Below are 22,906 nucleotides of genomic sequence, written 5' to 3'. Positions count from 1 at the left end.
CCTGATCACAGAGAGCGTCACAGGCGGATCGCGATCGTTCCAGGACCAGGTATAGAAAATATGCGAATGGTTCTTACTCCCTCAGCTCAATAGATGCACAGGAATTGGACAGGTAAGAAGTCTTAGAAACCCGAGTTGTCAAGATAAAGGGCGAAGAGGACTACCGAGTAGTACTACTACTGTACTAGATAACATGTCCTCCGCGCATGCATGCCTGGCTTGAGTACCGGTTAACCCAGGGAGCTCCCGCCCGCAAAGCGGGCGGGAGACAAGGTACTCGCCGTGCATTTACTCATAGTCACTAGCTAGCTAGGGTAGATTGTGGTCACAATAGTCAATAACTTGCAAATAAATAGTGAAAACAGAAATTATGCACTTACCACGATTATACGGATGAACGTGATGAAGGTCTATCATGTGGCAGTATTTTGAGGCACGTAGAGACTGGAACCTCACTCAAATTTTAAAAAAAAAAAGTTCTAGTTTTACCGTACCCCACTCCTAGTAGTACCAATGAGGTCCAAACATTACATGTACGGACCTCATAGGCGACATCAGTGGAAATGCGGGGTTAGAAATCTTTGAGTACAGGAATATATTTCGATATTATTTCACAAGTACGCGCTCTATTTGTTAGTTTCTTTAAAATTATAATTAAGGATCGTAAATACATTGTTCGCAACAACAATAAAATGAAAGATATTAAGGGAAACTTACATTTTGACGACTTTTTCCTGATTTTCTTGGCAGTTGCTCTTCACTTCTGACTCGCGATCGAAGCTGATATGCAGATCACGTGATACGCTTTCTCGTCAGGTGATCGGTTGGTTATTCTTTTCGCCAGACGTTGATAATGATATATTTCATAACGCTAGCATTCATCGCAAATTCAGGTGAAAGCGATTGGAGTTGAACAGCGCAAGCCTTAAATTTTTCAAAAAATAAAGTTTAATTTATTGCATAAGTTTCGCCCCGGACATGAAGGATCATTTGGTCCCATACATAGGCGGATCCAGGGGGGGGGGCCCGAGGGGCCCGGGCCCCCCCTATTGGCGGAGCAAAAAAAAAGAAAAAAAGGGGAAAAGAAAGGAAAAAAGAAAAAGGGAAAGGAGAGGAGAAAAGAAGGAAGGCAAGCATAAGAGGAGGAAGATGAGTGAATAAAATAAGATAAGGGGAAGACTTGGAAATTAATTTTTTTTAAATCTTTCATGTCGGGATATAAAATTTTTGCTCGCGCTTTGCGCTCGCATTGCCTTTTAGGTGATATCTTGCTCAATATGGACCTTAAAATATCAAATTCTGAAGTCAATATACAAAATATATTTCAGCTGGGAAATTGAACTTTCATTATTTTGTTTTATTTACAAATTGATTTTTTAAAAGTGTAAAAATTTCTGTTTTGTGGTCTGAATATTACCAATTTCTGCTTGCGCTGCGCGCTCACAATATTTGATTTGTCAGTTACCTATTATTTTCCTGTATTCCATGAAGTTCTCAAAATATCCCTATTTAGGTCAGATTGTCAAAACGTATCAGCTAGCGCTGCACGCTTGCATTTTGATTAGTGAGTTATGTATATCTCAATATTAATTCTAAAACAAACTACTTAAAATCACCATTTGATGACAATTAATCATAAATTTCTGCTCGCGATTTGCGCTTGCATTGATAGATTTTAAACTCATGCATCTTATGCATAATTACAAAAGTGCTTTAAATGTCCAGTTTTCATAATATTAATAGATTTTGCGCTCTCATGCTTAGGAAGAGAAATAGGAAGATAGTCATCATTTTCTTATGATGACATAATGTCCTTATAGAATATCCCGGTCCTATGTCAAAACTCAAAGTAACAATAATTGAAAATATCAGCTCTGTTTTAACTGTTATCCTTTTTCACCTCACAATTTTTCCACAAAGTGCTTGCAATACAGAGCTTAAAGTGACCCCTTTTCAGATCTGAATATCATATATTTTTAGCTCGCGCTTTGCGCTCGCTTTATTGATTTTCATGGTAAAAAGGTATTTGGAGTACCCAAATTCTAGGTCGATATCTCAAACACACGTTTATTCAGATACGCAGCTTGTTCTCCATTCAAATAATTATCCAGTTTCAGATAACAATATAAAAAAATTGTCTGCTTTGTGCTCGCATTATTAATGTGTGAAAATTTCCAATAGCTTAACCTTTTCATGATTTACAAAACATGAATAGAGTGTCCAGAATTTTTCCGCTCACGCTTCGCGCTCGCATCAATAATGTTCAGATTTTGTTTTATCCTTTCCACGATTACAAAAAGTGCTTAAAATTTCCATTATTCAGGTAGAAATGTCAAAAATTTTCAGCTCGCGCTTCGCGCTCGCAATATTTGAATGTTGAAATAAAATGTAACGTCTTCATGGCTAAGTTCAAGCAGTCCATAACAAATACGTTTTCGATCAGCTCAAAACGTATATAAAAATTTTCCGCTCGCGCTCTGCGCTCGCATTATTAATGTAAGGAAGATCCCCACTTCCTCATCCTTTTCATGATTTACAAAACTTGAATAGAGTGTCTCATTCAGTAGGTCTAAATCGCGAAATTTTTTGCTCACGCTTCGCGCTCGCACCAATCGTTTAGTTATATAGGCATACCTATTATGTTAAGTTACAAAAGTGCTTAGAATTTCCATTCCTTAGGTACAAATGTCAAAAAATTTCAGCTCACGCTTCACGCTCGCATTATTTGATTTTTTAAAATATGTAACATCTTCATGGCTAACTGCAAGCAAGTCCTTAACAGTACCTTTTCCATCAGTTCATTTCTGCTCGCGCTTCACGTTCGTAATAATTATCCACTTGCATACTTATCTTTTTTCAGGATTGCCCAGAATGTTCAAAACTTTTAGAAAAAAGTACATAAGATTCCCCAAAAAAATAGCTCGCGCTTCGCGCTCGCATTATATAAATAATGATTATGGTATTATAGATTTATGTTTATTCTTAAGAATAAAGCAAAGAAGTGACTAATAGGACTACCCCTTTAAAGAAACCAAAAATCCTGGCAGATATCATATTCAAGTGGCCGATCGGGGAAAATATGGCTGAAAAAAAAATTCCGGGCCCCCCCTATTGGCGAAGGCTGGATCCGCCCCTGCCATATTGGCGTAATGCATAACTACGGGGGGGAATGGGGTGTCCCTACCACTTCAACGACTATAGCCAGAAATTATGATTTTTTTCTCTCCTTTTTTAACCAAAATACCCCCCCCCCAAAAAAAAGGGAACTAGTGTTAAAGAGAAAGAGAATTATGATAGAGGAACACAAAATACTTTATTTTTTCAGCTTTTACTGTTTTATTCGACTTATAATCAAATATTAAATGGGGCTTCCACAGTTTTTTAAGCCCGGGGGCCACTTACATTGACGAGTGGATATGCGCGACCCAAAAAACACGTAAAAAGGATGTCTTTTCACGATAGGGCAATTACGTACGTAACGTGATAAGGGTGTAAAAAACACAAAAATAATGAAAAAAGGGTATCTATTTCGCTAGGAAAATTATGTGTTTAGGGTCGAATTTGAGGGGATGATAAAACAAAATTAAAATGTTTTATAAAGGATGTCCTTGTTTTCCCCAACACTTCGTGTTTAGAGTCCAATTTGCGCAAGGTGTAGAAGCTAGGTGGGGTCGTACTAAGCCAAATAAGGTAAAGCCAAAGACCAAAGGACCTGTAACAATAAACATTCCTGTACTTGTTTAGGGGTTCATTTCAGGGAATATTTGAAGAGTATCGTTTTGTTTCTTGTCAAGGGTACGGTACACGTCAATACTTGTTAAGGGGTGCATTTTCAGAATCAGGAAATTACGTGTTTAGGGTGCTTTTTGGGACCCCATGATCGCGCATGGTATCCACTCGTGAATGGAAGTGGCCCCCGGGTTTTAAAGTCAATTCATAAAAACATTCCTCCTCGGGATTTGAGCTTCTTTCATGAAATATCAATCTTTTTCATGATTACCAAAAATACTTAAAATGTCAATTTTTTTTATCTTGTATAAAGCTTTAGCTCATGCGTTGCGCCTGCAATATTTTAATGTTGAGATACAACTTTATGCTTTTAATGAATTCCTAAAAACACTAAATTCTCAGATCATTTGTCGCAATCGAATGATTGGAAATGAATGATTAATAAGTTTCATGAATAATGTTTAAAATGCGTCTCTCTATCAGTTTTGAATATTTAAAAAAAATGTCAGCTCGTGCTTTTTGCTCGCAATATTTTGATTAGTAAGAAGTTCTTGTATATGCGAGTTTGATAGATAAATAAATAGAGAGAGAGGGGGAGGGTCCCTCAGCTACTTGTCCTCGCTTATTCCATTTTTTTTATTATGCTCGTGTTGTGAGGTTTTCAAAGTCTTCTTTTTCTCACCCTTTTTATTGTCTCGGAGCTTCCCTCTATTTCTTTGCTACGATATATAGCCCTTCTTACTTGTTTCAATTCTTTTATGTTCTCATTTCACTGAAAACATAATTTTTAAACTAACGTAGAAGACTTTACAACAAAATTTTGATATTGTTTTTTCTTGTGTGTTTGGCTTTCTTTTTTCTTCTCATTTCTTGTTTTTCTTCTTAGTTTCCCTTTCCTTATTTTCTCTTATTTCATTTCATGAGGCATCTGCCAACTTATATACAACAACAAACATATTTAGAGGCCGATATCCAGTGAGGGGGCGTGGTGGTGTGCCCCTCTAAAGAAGGAGGAAAATAGGAAGGAAAAAAAAGAAGGGAAGGGGAAAAAATAAGAAAAAAAGAAAGACGATGATGGCAATGATGATGAAAATTATCTTGGTGAAGATGATAGTGGTGGTGATGGTGGCGGTGATGATGATGATGATAATGATGGTGGTAGTGGTGATGAAGATGAGAATGAAGTTGGTGACGATGATATGATGATGATGACTAGATGTAATTTTGTTATTTTGTCTTTAAAAAAATAATAGTGCAAAGTTTAAAGTTTATTATGAAAATAGCAGAAAAAAATAATTTGAAAAATTGTACGTATGCGTATCCAGTGGAAAATCCATCTCCCACCAAAAAAGAAAAAAAGTGAGATTTTGTTTTGTTACATGTATTTGTGACGGCGTAGGTCTATGCGAGCAGCTATGGGATATAATTATGGGGAAAAAAGTAAATGGGAAATGTCAAGAAATACATGATAATGACTTTTATTGTACATTCAGTATATCAGTAGATAACTTCATACTCGTTCCAAAAAAGAAAAAAGTGGGTATATTATGGACCATTAAAAATGGGCAGTTGCTCTATATATTATATTACATAGAATATATAGAGCAACTGCTTGTGTGTAGCGGTAAGTTATTCACCCGATCTACATAATTCATGCGGCGCACGGCGCGTGCGCAATGTTTAATAATTATTGCTGTGAATACAATGAATGTCATCAAAAACATAATCTCACAGATCAAATAATGCCAGCTCGACGCGAAAAATCAGAAAAAAAATATATTTTCTGCCCTGATAATTTGATAACCCTAACCTAACCCAATTTCTAAGTATTTTTATCATAAACAGGATAACTATATCTAGACAATGATTGAAATTAACTTTATATTCTTTTGCGAAAATGAATATGAAGGACAGCTTTTTGAAAAGAACACCTTTTTGAAAAGAACACAGTTTTAGAGTGTTAGAGCGCGATTTATACCTACAACCGCTAAATCCTGTCACTGTCGGTATACATGAAGCAGTGATTCCATCAGCTTACGGTAATAATTTTTGCATCACGGGTACCAGTCAGAGAAACAGACAGGCATTTGCCCAAACGGACAACATCTCAACCTCTGCTCATTTCTTTTTGCACGGGCACATAAAATCTCGACGTAACCCATCACATTTCTCCCTATTTTCTCCTCCCTTTTTTTTCCATTAATTTTTCTTTTGTTCACTTTTTTCTGTCCTCTTTCCCCATAATTTTTTTTACCCATTACATTTCTCCCTATTTTCTCTTCCCTTTTATTTTCCATTAATTTTTCTTTCTTTCACTTTTTTTCTGTCCTCTTTTCCCTTCTATTTTTGTTCTCGTCTCACCGCTTTTCCTCATCCCCCAGCCTCCGACGCCCGTGCAGATTCGCAAACAATATCAAGAGTATGTCTACTTGCAAGGGTGGAAATCTCTCCCCAAAGGTAGGGGGATCAGGGGCTGGAAAATTTGACAAGTAAAAAACAAACAAACAAAAAAGAAGGTTTATCACCCCCTAAAGAAGGTCACCTTGACCAAAAGAAATTTGCCAAGCAACAAGCAAAAAAAAGGGGGCATCCCAAAAGTAAGATCGTCTCTTCCAAAATACATGTTTTATTTCGATTTTGAATGAAATGACCAAAAATAGTAGGGGGACATTTCCTAATGTGCCCCCTACTATTTTGGGTGAGGGGGACATGTCCCCTGGCCCTGGGATTTGCGCCCATTTGGGTGGGGGTGTTGTGCCTCCCTATCGGGATCATATCACAGCGAGTATACACTCTTCCATATGGAAGAGTGTTTACTCGCTGTGATTTCGATCTCACACATAAAAAAAATAGAACAGCTATGCCTTGATCACAGGCCAAAATGCCTTACGATTTCTCCGTGGCATTAACAACTCTCGTAAGGGGCGCTCCATTTATAAATAAAGTTGCATGAATAGCTGTCTATGGCGACAAAAATTACCGCAGAATTGTAGCCAGAAGCGTGGGAAATTGGCAGAAAATTCAAGAAAAGAACCGGTGAGTACCGATTTAACAGTACTAATGTATTCATTAACATTTATTGAATCATAAGAATATTCATTTTTTAGTTAAACAAAGCTTAGTTCTAAGCTAGGGCGGCCCAAATGCGCGTGAGTGGAGTCCCAGCTTCTTAACACGGGTAAGTATTGCGGTGTCGCCTAGAGTGCTCTCTCCAGTCTCGATCGGCCATTTGTTATGAATTTTGAAAGAATTAGGAGAGGTATCCCGACAGAACTTGTCGTTTTTTGAGGTTCCAGTCTGTGCTTCGATGTCAGGATACTGCCACACTATAATTGTGGTAAGCATGGTAGGCCTAAGAGGATTAGCCTAAGTGCATAAAATTCTTTTTTCACAATTTTCTTTCAAAGTAATATTGTGACCACAATCTACCCTAGCCGCCTAGTCCTGTGAGTATGAGTAAATGCATGGTGAGCTCCTGGGCTCCCGCCCACTTTGCGGACGGGAGCTCCCTGGGTTAACTAACGGTAGGCTTACCGTATCTCGGTCGTGATCTGGCAGAACTACGGTACGTATCTCCCTTTTAATATGCGATTCCGAGATATTCGATCTTAAAAATTCAAAATTGCTTTTTTATAGCTTTCTTTGAAAAAATGGATAATGATATATTGGACTCTTTTGTTTTCCTTTAACCTGTGGAACATATAAGGAATTGGGACCCAAGAAAATTTGATTTCCTCATTAAATCTTGTAATTTTCTTCAATTTTTAAAACTTACGAGCTTTTACCTGATTAAATCGACGACTACACTCCTAGCTTTTTGATCAGGCAAAACTATGAATGTCCTGCGCATCGCAAAGTTTATCAGGCAAAACTACGTATGTCCTGCGCATTGCAGAGTTTTATCGGGCAAAACTATGTACAATGGATCGTATTCATCAAACTCACACCAAAAACACAAATACCCACAAAATAAACATGTACAAAAAGTTGCAAAAATTGCCGAATTCATCTGTCTTTTTTTTACAATGTCAGCTTTCAATCACAGCCCCTTCGTACATGAATTAATTTGGTCACATGAAAATGATAGTATTACCGCACACATGATTTCTTTGGAAAAACTGAAACTGAAACAACAAAATCAGTGATTCAGTCTATCAGATTCTAGATCTACCATGTTATAGATCTAGATCTAGCAGTAAAATCATAGCTAAGACGGTTCTCTATCATGTCGTTTTTTATAAAGACTTTGTGTAAAGTTAAGTTAACTTGTAATGTTTTAGATCGCTTATTTTAAAAGTTAATTGTTAACATGTACTGTGTCAGGTCAGTGTTTCTCGTCAGACTTATAGTCTTGACGTTAACTAATTTTTAATTTAGCAGAAGTTTCCCTTAGGAAGATATGGCACAATATCTACTAATTCTACTTACAGCGTAGATCTAGAGCCTAGATTTAACTCAAAAGTAAGATAAAAATTCATATGCATAGATCTATAGGAAAATAGTTTATAAACCCTTACTTACTCTAGGCCTACCTTAAAGTTTAGAGATGATGATCGGACGGTTTTAGACCTCTAAAGTATGATCTAATGTAGATCTAGTCTTTAATAAAATCTCATGTTTATCATCTGAACAATGAAGTATACTAGATAGTCTAGCTTTAATACTTGTTTCAGTTGGGAAATTTTGATTTTCTCTAAAGCTAATTTCAAAATCCGTTTCCCTCTCCAGCCTCTCGAATTTGAAGCCATGGCACCACAGTGACTGAGAAGTTTAAATGGCGGTTCCTTATTGCGCTAGGCAACAGCTAACTCTGTGTGATGCGGTTCTCCCGTTACAATGCAGAAATGTGGGAGATACGTAGTTCTGCCTGATTAATCAACTTCTACTTTCGAAGATATTGTTCTAATAAAACTATGTAAGTAGACTTACATAGTTTTGCCTTTTCATTTTCATCAAAAATTGAAAAACTACTTTTGTAAGTCGACGTACATAGTTCTGCCTAAAGTTTAAATCTTCTGATTTAAAAAAAAAATTTTACAAAAACTGGTTTTCGAATCTCAAAAAATGGCTAGAGTTAGAACTTGAAATTTCGCCAGATGAATCATGAAAGAGCATATTCAAAACTATACGAAACAGAAAAACACCAAAAAATGACTTACACTGTTTTGCCAGATCACGGCCGATCTGACTCTCTAAAGACAAAGTCCAAGTGAATTAATGTTATTTCCTTGGCCGGCCTAACGTTAGACTTAACGTTATGGGTTAGAGGCTGTGTGCACACAACAATAGACCCTAAACCCTTAAGCCCTACATGCCTGGGCAGTTGGGTGCACAACTAGGCCCTATTCAGTCAGTCGGCAAGCCCTGAAAAAGTAGCTTCTTTTATCCAAGTGATATTCATGACTATAGGGTTTTTGCATTATTAATGAGCTTGGTGCGAACCAAAACACCTCTTTTTATTCTGCCATTGCTGCTCTAAATATTAACCAAATTTCATGTTTTTGGTATCTTTGTAAAGAAGAAGAATCATTCTTTCAGGTCATGTGTTTGGAATTTTTGAAAAATGTTGTAATATAGGGAAAACTTTTGATATAAAACATGAAACAAAATGATTTTTTTCATGCAACAAATGTTGTTGATTTCACACTTGATTTCTGTTTGAGCACAAATGATTTTTAGATCATAATAAAGCTGAAGATCTACGCTTTAATATGATATAATTTGTATAAGAAGATGTATCTTAGATGGGTCAGCAGCCAGCTTTTCATAGGCCAAGTACATTTAGCAGCTCAAAAACAAGAATACTGCACTCTGATTGGTCACAGAGACCACACACCCACGCAAATTCCAATGTTCCCCACACTGGGCCTCTGCAAGGTCACACTCACCATGTGGTAATCTCTTCAAATAACCCGCGCCTGTTGTGAAAACATTATTCAGCCAATCAGAACTCTGGATTTTATGTTACTCAGAAATTTTAGAAATCTCGTCTTGCATCTTGATGGAAAAAGCTGGCTGCTGACCCATCTAAAAAATGCCACATATCAAGAGTGACATTGTAAGAAAGTATAGAGTTTGAGCTTTCTGATGATATAAATAATGTTGGTACCTAAAACACAAAATGTTGCACAATTTGCAAGTGAAAACAGAGGAAGAAAATTCTGTTTGATGCATCTTTTCTGGTAAAAAATTCACTTATTTATCAAAATATTTTATTCAAAAGAAATAACCAATATGAAAGAGTAACATTTACTCTTCCCAATGGTACAAAAATAATCAATTTTACTCCAGGAGAAAGTGGTTAAATTCTTTGAGAAAAAAGTCTCACAATTCACGAGATTTTGCAGGGACATGAATTCAGCCACGAGAGGACTTGGATAAATCTTGCCCATTTGCTCATTGACACAGGGGCTTGCCGACTGACTGTATTATGAAAGTATAAAGATGCAGAATAGCTGAGTTGTGCACCCAACTGCCTGCTGCCTAGGCATGGATGAATGCACAGGCATGACACTGACAGGGGACTTTATGTCTATTGTTTGCACACAGCCAGTCTAAGTCTAATTTCTAACCAAGAAGTTTCTCTGACTGGAGTTCCAACAGGCAACAAATTTATTCAAGCAGCTGTTCATTTCTAAATAAGCACAAAAGAAAGAACGGCAGTTTAAAGACCTTTTTGATGTCTGCCTTCGAAGCCGCCAGTTTTAGTGAAGAAATCCGAGGAGTGAAATTTTACAAATATCCATTTGGATCAATTTTCCATCTTTTATATTAATAAACAAACAGAAATTTGTACGCATGACAAGACGTCAATAACCAAGCATTATTATGCTGAGATATTTGCCCAGATTATATCAATTTACCTTTAATTAGTGAAAAAAGTAAGAATTTGACCTTTACTGAAACAAGATTTTAACACTTTTCCGATCGTTTGCGGCAAATGAAAATTTCAAATGTGGTCGATGGAATATTGCTATTCATTATTATATGCCAGATGAGTGCCCGTACATGCCCAGTCGAGGAAATTTGAGTCATATTTCAGGACATACATGTATCACATAGTTTATTTTCGCATGCCTCCGAATTATGTAAGTCCTAGAGACTACACATATATCATCACTAGCGTACCGGGGGGGGGGGGGCAGTCTGCCCCCTGACGAGTCACAACCCATGCAAGGGATGCATCCGCGCCCCCCCTGACAAGTCACAAGTGAGCCCTGACAAGCTTGAAGACTTTTTTCTTTAATTGGGAACAAGGTGTAGTAATACTATAGAAAACAACAATGCACATACATTGTCTACTTTGCACTAGCGTACCGGGGGGGGGCAGTCTGCCCCCTGACGAGTCACAACCCATGTAAGGGACGCATCCGTGCCCACCCCCCCCTGACAAGTGACTCACAAGTGAGCCCTGACAAGCTTGAAGACCTTCTTTTTTTTTCTTGTTAATTTTTTTTTCTGTACGAAATCCTACATGTATATTTTTGGTTGAAGACCTTTTTATTTATGGGGGGCTTGTCAAATTTTTGGCTGACGAATTTGCCCCCCCCCCCTTTGGAAAATCCTAGAAATCCTAGGTACGCCACTGCTACTTTATCAAACTTCTTTTTATGGTTACTCCTCCGGGGATCCCTCCCACTCAACCTTGTTCAATGATTAAGTGCTCCCACTCACATTAGTGCGAGGTTTGTATTACATGTTGTATACTAACTTCGCACCAAGAACCGCGTTTAGCAGTGGATTTCTATGGGTTGCGCATGTCAAATTTCATCCAATTTCAGACATCTATGTAGATTCTACATTAGGACTATTATCATGGAGGTAACGTGAATGTAAAGAGCAACAAAAAAAAAACAACTAAGAGTAAGAAACCAAATTTTCCACTGACTTCTATCCTGTCCATTGGTTTTTTTTAGGGGAATCCTTTTGCAATGCAACTTGATTGTCATGATAGTCCACTGTTAGAACAAGACATAGATCTGCTAGATAATGATAATTATAAATAATTGTAATTTTGATAATGAATTAAAGTCTAACAGTTATGCCTTACGGTAGAATGAAACATAGGCATTGCAACACCCTCTTTAGAGTTGCGTTGTATTCTAAAGGTAAGTTTTTGTAGGCAAACCATCTGGAGGATCGCATCCATCAAATCTTGATTCAAAGTTCTTGTCCATGAAAAAAGGAAAAAAAGGTCAGCATCCAGTACGTTCAAGTGCAAAAAAGTAGATTGAAAATGGTGAGATTATTTCAGGTTGTTGAGAGAGTATACATGTACCATATATGTGTGCAAGATAAGTCAATCAAAAAGCCAGGACTCCCCATCTCAACTTTATGCATACCCGTGACAGTGATGCCAAGTTCAAAGACCAGCTATGTGTGAGGTTGTCTATGTGAGATCAGAGGCGTTGTATGGAGGTGAGCTGTGATACAGGTGCGATAAAGATTTGGGGGGGGGGATTTCCAACGGTGGGAGTCTTATGCCAAAAGGGCAGGACTTGGCATGTCTGTCATAACAAAAGGCATCATTTGAGTCTCCTTTCTTTATCTTGCAGCAGTCTATGTCAGACTCCATCATGGAGACCATACCCGAAGAATCCTCTACGTTGATCACGTCTTCGGAATATAAGACGGAAGAGGAGCCTAGAGCGAGGTCAAGGGTCATCTCCGTGGAACCTGTTGTGTTTCTGAGTCTAGCCGTCCAAGGTGTGCTGGTCAACCTTCGCACCCAGTATGTTGAGGCTCGCCTGGCTGCTGATTATAATTACACGCTACCTGAGGCAGGGAACTGCTCCTTAGCGAATAAGTCAGGTAAAGTACATGTATGAAATGTGACCATCCACACCAAAACCAGGGAAGTTTCTCTGTAAATATAAAAGCAATAGTTTGGTCTTTAAAAAGTTATGAAATCTCATGAAATCTTTGCTAAAAAATGATAATTCTGATGATCACTAACACAGAAAGGCATGAACAGTATTGATATTTCTTGGAAAAAACCTGACATTTGATGGTATTCTGTGCTTATTTTGCTTATTTCTCAGCAATTACACATTTTCCAGAGCCATTTGGGCATTTGGCACATATTTTTCATTCATACAAATAAACACTTTAGCACTGTTGTAATTTCATTGGATTCTGTTTTAACTTATTTCGAGATCATTACAACAACTGGATTTATCTTTAAAGGACAAGTCTTCCCTATATTAACAAAATGTTGATTTGAAAAAATGAGAAAAATTCAACAAGAATAACACTGAAAATTTCATCAAAATCAGATATAGGCCTCATGTAAAATAAGAAAGTTATGACATTTTTTAGTTTAGCTATTTTAATTTCACAAAACAGTTTTATTGTCTCACCTGCGAAGCAAAGGGAGACTATAGGCGCCGCTTTTCCGACGGCGGCGGCGGCGTCAACATCAAATCTTAACCTGAGGTTAAGTTTTTGAAATGACGTCATAACTTAAAAAGTATATGGACCTAGTTAATAAAACTTGGCCATAAGGTTAATCAAGTATTACTGAACATCCTATTAGAGTTTCATGTCACATGACCAAGGTCAAAGGTCATTTAGGGTCAATGAACTTAGACCATGTTGGAGGATTCAACATCGAAATCTTAACCTGAGGTTAAGTTTTTGAAATGTCATCATAACTTAGAAAATATATGGACCTAGTTCATGAAACTTGGACATAAGGTTAATCAAGTATCACTGAACATCCTGCATGAGTTTCACGTCACATGACCAAGGTCAAAGGTCATTTAGGGTCAATGAACTTTGGCCGAATTGGGGATATCTGTTGAATTCCCATCATAACTTTGAAAGTTTATGGATCTGATTCATGAAACTTGGACATAATAGTAATCAAGCATCACTGAAAATTTTGTGCAAGTTTCAGGTCTCATGATTAAGGTCAAAGGTCATTTAGGGTCAATGAACTTTGGCCGAATCGGGGGTATCTGTTGAATTACCATCATAACTTTGAAAGTTTATTGGTCTAGTTAATTAAACTTGGACATTAGAGTAATCAAGTATCACTGAACATCCTGTGCGCGTTTCAGGTCACATGACCAAGGTCAAAGGTCAATGAACTTTGGCCGAATTGGGTGTATCTGTTGAATTACCATCATAACTTTGAAAGTTAATATGGATCTGATTCATGAAACTTGTACATAAGAGTAATCAAGTATCACTGGACATCCTGTTCAAGTTTCAGGTCACATGATTAAGGTCAAAGGTCATGTAAGGTCAATGAACTTTGGCCATGTTGGGTTTTTGTTGAATAACGATCATATCTCTGTTAGTTTATTGGTCTAGTTCATAAAAAGTGGACATAAGAGTAACCATGTATCACTGAACATCTTGTGCGAGTTAGAGTAGTATTCAAAGTCAGCACTGCTGCTATATTGAACCGCGTGATGCAGGTGAGACGGCCTGAGGCATTCCACTTGTTCCCATCCTGGTCGGTATGCAAATGAGGGTACTGAAGACATCACTCACTCATTATTTCTTTTATATTTTTATATATACATGATATATGAAATATTTCAATATTCTCCCCACTGTCCTCCCTGAACATGTGGTATTACTGATTGTTTTATGGTTCAATCAAGTTGGTCCTTATTGTCAAATCAATGTAAAAATTGAAATATTGTATAATTCAAACAATAAAATACAAAAGAAATAGTGAGTGAGGGCATTTGCATGTCACTGAGTTTTGTATACAACTGTTTGTGAAAAATAAGTGAAACTTTAAATTGTAAAGTTTATTTTACATATGATTTTGATTTGAAATTCTCAGTGTTACGCTTGTTTGATTTTTCTCCATTTTTTCTGGGGTGGACTAGACCTTTAACCCTAAAAAGACTGGGGGGGGCTGATTCAGCCCCCCTCGACATTTATCGCGATAGACCCCCGCGCATAATTCTTTGACCGCGTCGCTCGCTGACTTTTTACTTTCAAGTCTCGCGCAACTTTGGAGACCAAAATTGTGATCCCGCGTACGCGGTTTTCGAAATTACGCAACATTTCGTAAGTGCATGCAGACCCAAAATTACTCAAAAACGTGAATTTGTGTACAAATCCAATGCAGATAGTGTTTTAAATAAGCCAAAATTCATAAATGTATCATTATTTTTCCTTTTACTGCTTAAAATAAATTAATATATAATAAATATAATAAATAAAATATAATAAATCTTTTTTATGGTCAAAATAAAGTCCCTGACAATTTCCATTGAAAAAACAAAAAGTCGAAAAACAAAGAAATACATATGAAATTTAGAAAACAATAGAATACATAAGAAAATAAATGTGATGTTGATATTTTTTGAAATAAACTTGATCAAGTGCCTATCTAGAGTATGTGAAACAAAAATTAGCATATTTAGGGGCATTATTTTATTAATTAGAGCAAAATAATGATTTTACGCATAAATTAGCATAATTAATGAGACATGGGGTTTTTTGCAGAATTTGACGTTATAGTTTTGTAGGTAATGTCATGGGTGTGCCAATTTTCCTCGCAATCGCGCAATCGACGGCCGAGATCATAAGGGGGGGCTGAATCAGCCCCCCCCCCCCTGTCTGCTTAGGCGTCGAAATAGCCCAGTCTATTTAGCGTTAATTATAGGCTATACCCATTTTGTATAATATCTTAGTCTAACAGCATTTTATAGTCTTTAATGATTAGTAGAACTGTACATGTACCAACTTTTATTTGAGAAATGGCAAAATAATAGGTAGACATAGTGGAAATTAGACCATATGGGCCCTATATGTTACAAAGAGTTGCAATTGATCCGATCGATCACAAGTATGGATGGCCAGCAACATCTACATTTGAAATATATGTTCATTCAAAATATTTTCATGAAAAGATGCACCTGTATATATACAGGTACAACTTTTCATGGAAATGTTTTTCATGTTTGCATATATGCATTCATTCATAATTTTCTTATAAATTCATAGTGATTGTCTTTGATTATTAAGGACATTGTGCAAAATTTCCTGAAGAAAAAATTATGGTATGGATGGATTTCCATAGAGTAGTTCTTTGTAAGACGGGGCCCTGGTATTAGACTGAGATATAAATCACAAGAAATAGATCACCTGCTAGTACACCAAGTGGATACAAATTGATTATACACTACTTCAATATGGTTAAAAAGTCACCAAAGATGTATGCATGTTGTAAATGCCTATTTCTCTCTGCATTTATTTTATTAAATCTTATTTTTTACAGCTGATGCTACAGGTAAAGAGATAGAGTCCGAGACTTCATTATGGGTCATGTACATGAAATCGGCATCAGTTTTCATCCCTATTTTCACTGGAACGATCCTGATCGCTGCCTCTGACATCGTCGGCCGGAAACCCATCCTGATCATCAATGCCTTTGGCCATCTTCTCGCCTCGACCATCTTCATGCTCGTTGCCTGGCTGCACCTCCCGCTCATTGTCACCGTTGCGGCAGAATGCATCCTAGGTCTCGGCGGCGACTCTATTGTCTGCATAAACGTGTCGTTCGCGTACATCGCCGACACGAGCACCGGGAAGTCACGGGTCACCAAATACACAATCCTCTCGTTCATGATTTACATCGGATTCGGTGGGAGTCAAATCCTGGTTGACCTCATCTTGCAGAATACGGGGAACTACAACCTCACGTTTGGATGCGCTTGGGTATTCGCCTTCCTTTACGTCCTTAACGTCTCGATCCCGGGCATCTTACTCGAAACTGTGAAAAATAACACAAAGTTTAAGGTAGTAGCAACAGTCAAAGGCCTCCTAAAAAGTTTTGTCCGTCTTGTATCGGTATCAGAGGACAGGAGACAGTCAAGATTGGCGCTTCTAGTTATCATGTACATGGTTTACACCATAATCAACGAGGCTATCTTTGCTGTTATAACCATCTATGGGATTGGTCAACCGTTCTGTTGGTCACCCACTATGGTCGGGATCTACAATGTCATTGTGAATGCATGTCCTGCTTTTGGTAAGTCTATGGGGTGAAATTGATATTTTCTTTCCCCAATTCGTTTTAGTCATCATGATCACCATGATGATGATGATGATCATGTGATCATGATCATCATGACCATCATCATCATCATCACCATCATCATCATCATCATCATCATCATCATCATCATCATCATCATCATCATCATCATCATCATCATCATCATCATCATCATCATCATCATCATCATCATCATCATCATCATCACCATCATCATCATCCCCACCACTTCCACCACCACCATCATCATCATCAAGTCATCAAGATCACCAGTACCACCACCACCATCACAAGCAACACCACATTATAACCATCATGATCATCATCGTCATCATCAGCATCATCACCAATATCATCATCATCACACCTTACCATTGGTCGATGGCCAAATTTTGGATTACAACATTTAACACATTTGATGTTTACAAAGATTAAAACAAATGCTACTTTCTATAGTTCTGAATCTTCATATGAACACCTACATGTAAACATTTATTGCATCAGTCTTTCTCCTCAGAATCATCAAGTAATAATAATAAAAGCTGATTATAGTTATAAAAACATTTAGAGAAAAGGATGAATAAGTAAGATTGTAACACAATTTTGTGGCTTGTATGGCATGGATCTGTATTCTGATAGATACTTTGAACCTCAATTATAGAATAATGCAAACCACTATTTCCATAAACGTGTTGTCAGTTGTGCATTGGCCTGTTGGGGTCCGTGCCACAAAGAGTTGCGATAGATAAAGTTGAAATTAGATTCCAATTGTGTACTTAAGAGATAAGAAATTCAGATTGATGGCAATTTGAGTTTTATTTGACTCTATTGCAACTCTTTGTGAGATGATCCTTTGGCTTGTTGATGTGATAGTCCAGTGATAATGATCTTTTTCCCCCTTTGTTTATTGCAGTTGCCATGGTGGTGATCAAGCCGTTACTATTCTGTATGTCTGGCTACATCATAATGCAGGTCGGCTATCTATCTGGTATTGCTATACTTATTGTTTCAGCCATCGCAAAGACCTCCAATATTCTAGTTTATGCAGGTAAGTTTAATATATTGTCAGGGTAGCCTGTTCAGTTTATAGGGAACTGCTTTTCCATTGGGCCCTCTCCTGGCGGCTATTGCTTCAAGCAATGATATATTATCATAACCCTTCTTCAATTTGAATTCTGAGCACAAGAAGGCAGAAGGTCCTGTTCTTAAAATTTGGGGGATCAAACCCCCCTGCAAAGCTAAGCTCAATTTGTGTGTTTCTTTACATGTTCTGCCCCTGGATGGACCAAAAGCCTCACAAGACCACTGCCTGTGGCCTCTTGTGAGAACTTAAACAATATTAAAACTGAACGTTGAATCTGACGCGTAAAGAATGATGAGGATTAATCGGTAGAACTACAAGTGTGACCCAACGAATACTGTGTACCTCTATATTAAACAATAATATGCAACATTCATATCGCGCTTAATACAAATGTTTTTAAGCATTGCATAGTATTAGCTCGGCTATAGCATGGCTATCCTGATCGGGCGCTTAAGCATTCAAGGAATTCCTTCCTACCGGGTACACCTGGGTGGTAAGTGGCAAATGTTGATAAATGCCTTGCAAAAGGACACGAGTGCTGTGGAGGGTTTTGAACCCCAGACCTTGTGGTTCAAAGTCTGGAGAATTATCCACTGAGCCACAACGCCTCTCTAAAGCTTGGATGTTATTCTTTACTTTAATACAGCTGTAGCTGTTGGTTCGCTGAGGACGATTCCCGATTCACTCGCAGATTTCTTCCTCTCCAAGATGGTCTCCAAACATGAGCAAGGTAAGGAGCTCCAGATCAACTACATAGGCACGGAGTAAAAAGTTCCTTACTTTCAAAAGGAAGGGGGTCACACTTGGATAAAAAGGTTATATTTACATTAAAATTTTGTATTATGGCTCTACAAAGGGGGGGGGGAAGCACGGCCTGGATGTGCCCCCCTTGGTCAGCCACTGATTTGTCACCAGGGGAGGAAATAATATTGATTATTGGGGATGATCATTGGGGTGATAGCAGAAATTTGAGGGCTATTTCATTAAAAGGGCTGGGGGCATCAATCAATTATGCAGTAAATGAAAATATCCTGCCATAGTTTGAATATTGATTTTCTAAATAATCTTGAATGTTGTTTGTGACAGATCTTAGGACGACTCTAGAAAGAATGGCCTTCTTAAAGCATGAATTTGGGGGAAATTTTAGGGGGCTATATGGTTTGTCATGAGGGATAAATAAGCTTTCACCCATATGCATTTCCTTTGCTCTTTGTCACCTTTTAAATCAGGTAATGACTTCCATTCTCCTCTAAAATGTTCCGTCAGTAATACCTTACAGTTACATGTAACTCTGCCTTTAGTAGCTGGATCTGTTTGACAGTTGTTGGCAGGCACATGATGATGAAACTCATCCAAAACCACCTGGGGGATGTTTCACAAGATTTAAGTATGACTCAAGTCACACTTAAATGCTGACGCGTACAAGATATGCAACGCACAATCTAATTGATCAATACGCAGTAGTGCGCATCCTCTTCGCATGATCTGACCAATGCGGTCATGCCTTTATACCGCATGCAAATAGATATGTACGTGCGACGGTGCGACTCTAAGGGGGTGTTGCAAGAAAATATTTGCGATCAATCGCAAATATTCTGTTGCAATTTTACAACTGATAGTTCCATGTTAGCTGTAGCAAATCAGATTAAACTTCTTGTTTCAAGGAGCAGATCAGCAATTAATCACTAATTTGCAGTTAAATGCAAGACATATGATTGATTTAAGGACCGAAAATAGACTTGTGATTGATCGCAATTTTCTTGCAACACCCCATTAGTCATACTTAAATCTTTGTGAAACGCCCCCCTGGGGTCTGTTGCAGAAAGAGTTGCGTTTAAACGCAAGTAAAAAAATCAATCGCAAGTCCAAAATGCGCGCTGTTGATTGGTTGAAAATCAAGTTGCGCATGATTTTAGAGTTGCGTTTGATTGCAACTCTTTCTGCAACGGCCCCCAGATCTACTTTAGACAAAGTTTATTCATCCCTGTAATAAGCTCTTTTCCCTTTGGCATTTGTATTCATTTTCATAATGACAGGGACTGCCTTTGCGCTGCTCTCCATCACATCATCAATTGGTAAAGTGCTTTCCCCGATCCTGCTGAATGCTGTCTACGCCAAGGCAGTTCTCCTTGACTTCCCTCAACTCACGTTCTACCTCGCAGCAGCCATCTACCTCATACCCATAGTCTTAACAGCGTAAGTACCATTAGGTGATTGCAATGAGCATGTTTGTAGATACCATCTTACATGTACAAGTAGCATGCACAGATAAAGGTCATTTGTACCTAACTCTAAAACCCACCGACATGAATCATTGGAGGATTTCCTGAATGTAGCAACACTCAATATTGTGCAGATAAAGGTCATTTGTACCATAATCTAGAACCCACTGTCATGAACTCTTAGATGATTACCTGATATAGCAACACTCAAGACAATTCAGAGATACTTTTTGAGCACAATGTGCAGTTAAAGGTCATTTGTACCACAATCTAGAAGCCACCGACATGAACTCCTAAAGAATTGCAGAGCATAGCATCGGGCAATAAGCCAATTGAGCTATACATTCGTATCTGAGCATGTGGAGATAATGGTCATTTGTACCAAAATATATAAACCCACTGTCATTAATTATTAGATGATTGCCTGATGTAGCAATGCTCAAGCCAATTCAGAGATACAATCTGAACATGTGCAGGTCATTTGTATCAAAATCTGAACACCACTGTCATTTTGTATAAAATTGTGTATCCACGAATTGTGTATCAGTTATATTTGTACACTATTTGATCAAAAACTGGTCAGCATTTTAAGTTTGAAGATATACAAAGAGGCCACATTTTATTTTTATTATGTTGTCGCAGGCATAGCCAACATGATGCACACCTGAGTGAGAGCATAAAAATCTTGACAAACCCTGATCTTTGAAAGAACACATACCGTAATTGAATATGGTTTAGGGAATAATTTCGCATTCCAAATTGCTCCCCCTTTTTTTAACTGCTCCACAAACTTTGTGTTTGTAGCAGATTTTTACATAGGACTGTCCAGAATTTGGTTGGGAGCTTTTCTCTTATGACCCAAAGTGTTAATGAAATTTACTAAGCAAACCTATTCTTTCTAATTTTTACTTGCCACAGCCTGACAGGTAAAGTGATGCATCTCCAAATTGCTATTCATTTTCAAGTGATTTTATGGGCATTCCCACAACTAGGAATTTACATTTAAATGTATAATAGACGGTACATGATAGTGATTAGTACTTTTTAAAATGTTATTTTCTACAGAATTTTACAGTTACTTAGTCATCCCTATGATAGGAAGAATGTGCAGATACAAGGAGAGACAGAAGAACAGAAAGCCCTGGTGGAAGATTAACAGATGGATGATCATTTGGTAAAGGTTGAGTAAAAAGGCTGATTATTTACTGAAATTCTGTTTACTTTATGAAACATGAACTAAGTTCAATGGTTGACAGAATGTGCAAATATATTAAGGAGAGACAGAAAAGCATGGTGGAAGATTAACAGATGGATGGTCATTTGGTAAAGGCTGAGTTAAATGAGCTGATTAAGTTTGGTTTGCTTTATGAAATATGAGCTGAACACTATGAAAGACAGAACTGGCAGATACAAGGAGAGACAGAAATAAAGCTCTCAAAGGAAGATAAACAATTTGGTAAAGATTAAGTAAGATAGACTGATTATTACTGATTTGGTTTATTTTAGGGCAATTCCATAAATGTGGGACCTTCATGAAATTTTCTGTCTCTGATTTCTGGTTCTCATGAAAGTTTGTAATGTTCCCAAAGGACTATGACTTGGTAAATGTATAAAGTGAAGTAATACTTGAGAAAAGAGGGAGTCGGATGTTACAAAAAAGTTGATCATTTTATGGAATTGCCCTTTATGAGATGTGAGCTGAGGCCTATGGTGACAGAATGTGCAAATATAAGGAGGGACAGGAGAGGAGAAAGTACTATTGGAAGATTAACAGATGGATTATCATGAGGTACATGTACATGTAGAACTATATTAAAATCGGATTATGACCGATTTGGTTATTTTATGTAACATGAGCTGAGCCCTATGTGGAAAGAATGTGCAATGTATATGTAAGAAGAGTTTAAAAAAAGAGAATTGGTTGACTGACACTGCTTGCATTAATAAGCAGTATAAGAAGCCCAAACTTACATATTGTCATCATAATAATCACACCCGATCATGAATAGAAAACAAAATTAAGTCATCAGGAACCATCCAAAATTTGAAATTCATGCATTTTATATTACATAACACATAGGGCAGCTGCTCGTTTATGACGTCACAAATCCAAAACTTTGAACTCTAATAACTTTCTTACTCTTTAACAGATTTTCCTCAAACCTTCACCAATATTTTTTTTACTATTTTTCTGCTATTTTTACAACAAAGTTTTCTTCAGGGTGAACTTCCCCTTTAAAGGCAAAGCCTCTATAGTATGATAATGCACCATGCTGAAGGTGGTCTGTACTCCGAGAAGATCGGGAAGAAGAAGAGTACCCAGTTATTATAAGTTTGATGTTGGTAGCATTGATACTAGCATCCAATATATACATGTGACTGCCTACTATTTGTATTTAGATTTTATACCCATGTTGAATTGAGGCTGTACTTGACAACCTGAAAGCTTGCCAGAGGCTTCCCAGACATAGCAACAATTAATCTATGCAAACTGGATTTCAGGTATTATGGTGTAAAAGGCAGTAATAGTAATGCTTTATTTATTACCAGGTTCCCATTGGCTGTTCACTGAATGAGATTATGCCAACTGCCAACATTTTGTCGTTTTCAGTACTTTCACAGTCCCAGCGCTCCTTGGAAATAATGCAATTGTTACTGCAGGGTAATTTGTATAACATGCACAAAGGAATGATATGCCTTGATTTTCTTAACAATAACAGTACATCTTTTATTATAACATGACTATTTATAGTTCATGCTGTGTTATACCTGTTGCAGGAAGAGTTCTTATGCTAAAAACTTACAACACACCATGTGTGTGTTTCATAAAGCTGCTCGTAAAGT

The 22,906-nt window shown here is 37.5% G+C and overlaps 1 protein-coding gene across 5 annotated transcripts; it reads left to right on the top strand.

Annotated features, from left to right (window-relative positions):
* On the top strand, nt 1–21,576 carry LOC121421498 (proton-coupled folate transporter-like). Of its 5 annotated transcripts, XM_041616228.1 has the most exons (8): nt 38–112; nt 8,458–8,644; nt 12,285–12,540; nt 15,977–16,729; nt 17,670–17,804; nt 18,487–18,570; nt 19,877–20,036; nt 21,128–21,576. In XM_041616228.1, the coding sequence occupies exons 3-8, from the start codon at nt 12,291–12,293 to the stop codon at nt 21,216–21,218; spliced, it is 1,473 nt and encodes a 490-aa protein (XP_041472162.1). In that variant the 5' UTR covers nt 38–112; nt 8,458–8,644; nt 12,285–12,290; the 3' UTR covers nt 21,219–21,576. The 5 variants fall into 5 exon arrangements, with proteins under 5 accessions (XP_041472164.1, XP_041472161.1, XP_041472165.1 ...); XM_041616230.1 differs by lacking the exon at nt 8,458–8,644 and having other exon boundaries at nt 1–49; XM_041616227.1 differs by lacking the exon at nt 8,458–8,644 and having other exon boundaries at nt 23–112.
* Nucleotides 21,577–22,906: the final 1,330 nt, after the last annotated feature.

Source organism: Lytechinus variegatus, chromosome 9 (assembly GCF_018143015.1).
Source record: "Lytechinus variegatus isolate NC3 chromosome 9, Lvar_3.0, whole genome shotgun sequence".
Lineage (NCBI taxonomy): Eukaryota > Metazoa > Echinodermata > Echinoidea > Temnopleuroida > Toxopneustidae > Lytechinus > Lytechinus variegatus.
The sequence above is the reverse complement of the archived record's forward strand: the minus strand, read 5'-3'. Positions and strand labels throughout refer to the sequence as shown.

Coding starts and splice junctions, on each gene's coding strand:
- LOC121421498 (XM_041616230.1), top strand. CDS start 12,291: ATGTCAGACTCCATCATGGAGACCATACCCGAAGAATCCTCTACGTTG. Junction 16,730..17,669: donor GAATGCATGTCCTGCTTTTG/GTAAGTCTATGG, acceptor TGTTTATTGCAG/TTGCCATGGTGGTGATCAAG. Junction 18,571..19,876: donor GGTCTCCAAACATGAGCAAG/GTAAGGAGCTCC, acceptor TCATAATGACAG/GGACTGCCTTTGCGCTGCTC.